The 1,536-nt window shown below is 40.0% G+C and overlaps 1 protein-coding gene across 1 annotated transcript; it reads right to left on the reverse strand.

Annotated features, from left to right (window-relative positions):
* Positions 1–311: 311 nt before the first annotated feature.
* Positions 312–1,052, reverse strand: LOC135464398 (putative nuclease HARBI1). Its single transcript, XM_064741825.1, has one exon. The coding sequence runs from the start codon at positions 1,050–1,052 to the stop codon at positions 312–314; it is 741 nt and encodes a 246-aa protein (XP_064597895.1).
* Between the last annotated feature and the right edge of the window lie 484 nt (positions 1,053–1,536).

Here is a 1,536-nt window from a genome sequence, read left to right on the forward strand (position 1 = left end):
CCACTAATGAGATTCGATCTCAGAATATCAGGATTATGAGAAGGTCCAACTTAACCACCATACCAGTTATCCCCCCTGTTGTGAGGAAGGATTTATGCCTTCATCAAATTTTTGCGATGAACTCTTATAATGTTTACATTTCAGTAATTATGCATCTTTATAAAAACTCAAGTGTTTGAAATGAGGATATATTTTTTTTCAAAAAAAGAAAAATTCCCGTCAATTACCGAATACAGAAAAGTATGCGCCGCCAATGAATATCACTGGAAACTACTCAATGTTCGCGATACAAAGCTCAGTTAGGTGATATTTTAATACCTGTTGTAATTTGTTTGAGGGCCAGGTTGTGGCCTGAGGAAAGGGGTAAGAAGCCAGCGTTTAGATGGGTACCCGCTATCTCCGATCAGATGAGTGTGGATGGGTGCGTGGTGGTTTTCAAAAAGCTGTCTCAGTCCACTTTCAGCCAGAATTCGAGCGTCATGTGTTGACCCTGGCCATTTTGCGACAATGTCGAGAATGTTGTACTTCGCATCCACAACAATTTGAACGTTAATACTGTGGTAATGGTGCCGATTAACAAATTCATTTTCAAATGTGCTAGGAGCGGTGATTTGTACGTGTGTCCCATCAATAGCCCCAACAATGCCTGGGAACTGGGCAGCAGCGTAGAACTCTTCCTGTTTTTCACGGATTTCGCGAGCTGTCAGTGGAAAACGAATGAACTGAACAATTAGCCGGTTTGAAGATAGACTTCTTACAGTAGCTGTGATAGCCCTAGATACAGTCGGCTGTGAAACTCCCATGTCATCACCATTGCATAGCTGCATTTTCCCAGTTGCCAAAAAACGAAGAGTAATCAACACTTTCTGCATTGGAGTAAGTGCACAGTTTCTATTCGATCCACTTACAATGTCATCCCTAACTAGTGATTCGATATACCGAATCCCTGCAGCATCCAGACGAAACCTTTCTAAGAGCTCCTTATCATTATATTCGTTCAAACAATCTCTTCTTTCCTTAAAGTGGCGTCGATTTGGTTGAGCGGCCGCCATGTTGTTGTTGTTTAAGAAATACTTAAGAATTTAAGAGAAAGATAAAAGTGGTCATGGGCACACTTAGAATTTAAGAATTTCTTAACACTTAAGTATTTTTTAGCTATTTAAGAATTTTTTAGTGGGTTTAAAAAATTTTTTAACGTTAAGAAATGGTTAAGAATCTTTATGAATACGGGCCCTGACGCATAGTTGTTTTTGACGTAATGCCCGAAACTAAGTTCCACCAACAAGATCGTCTCTTGGACTTGAGTAATCGACGAGCCTTAGCTCTAAATGCACGAACCTGGTTTAAATTATTATGAGTAGGACAATGATGAAATCTGCGTTCAGCCTTTTTGCGGTCCTTAATGGCTTTACGACAGTCATTGTCGTACCAGGGTTTACTTTTGGATTTTGGATTTGTCGAGCTTTTAGGGATAGTTCTATCGGCAGCTCGTAAATACCAGCTCATTTTAAAACAGGATCATCTGCTGCATTGAGG

The sequence above is a fragment of the Liolophura sinensis genome, chromosome 4 (assembly GCF_032854445.1).
Source record: "Liolophura sinensis isolate JHLJ2023 chromosome 4, CUHK_Ljap_v2, whole genome shotgun sequence".
NCBI classification, from domain to species: Eukaryota; Metazoa; Mollusca; class Polyplacophora; order Chitonida; family Chitonidae; genus Liolophura; species Liolophura sinensis.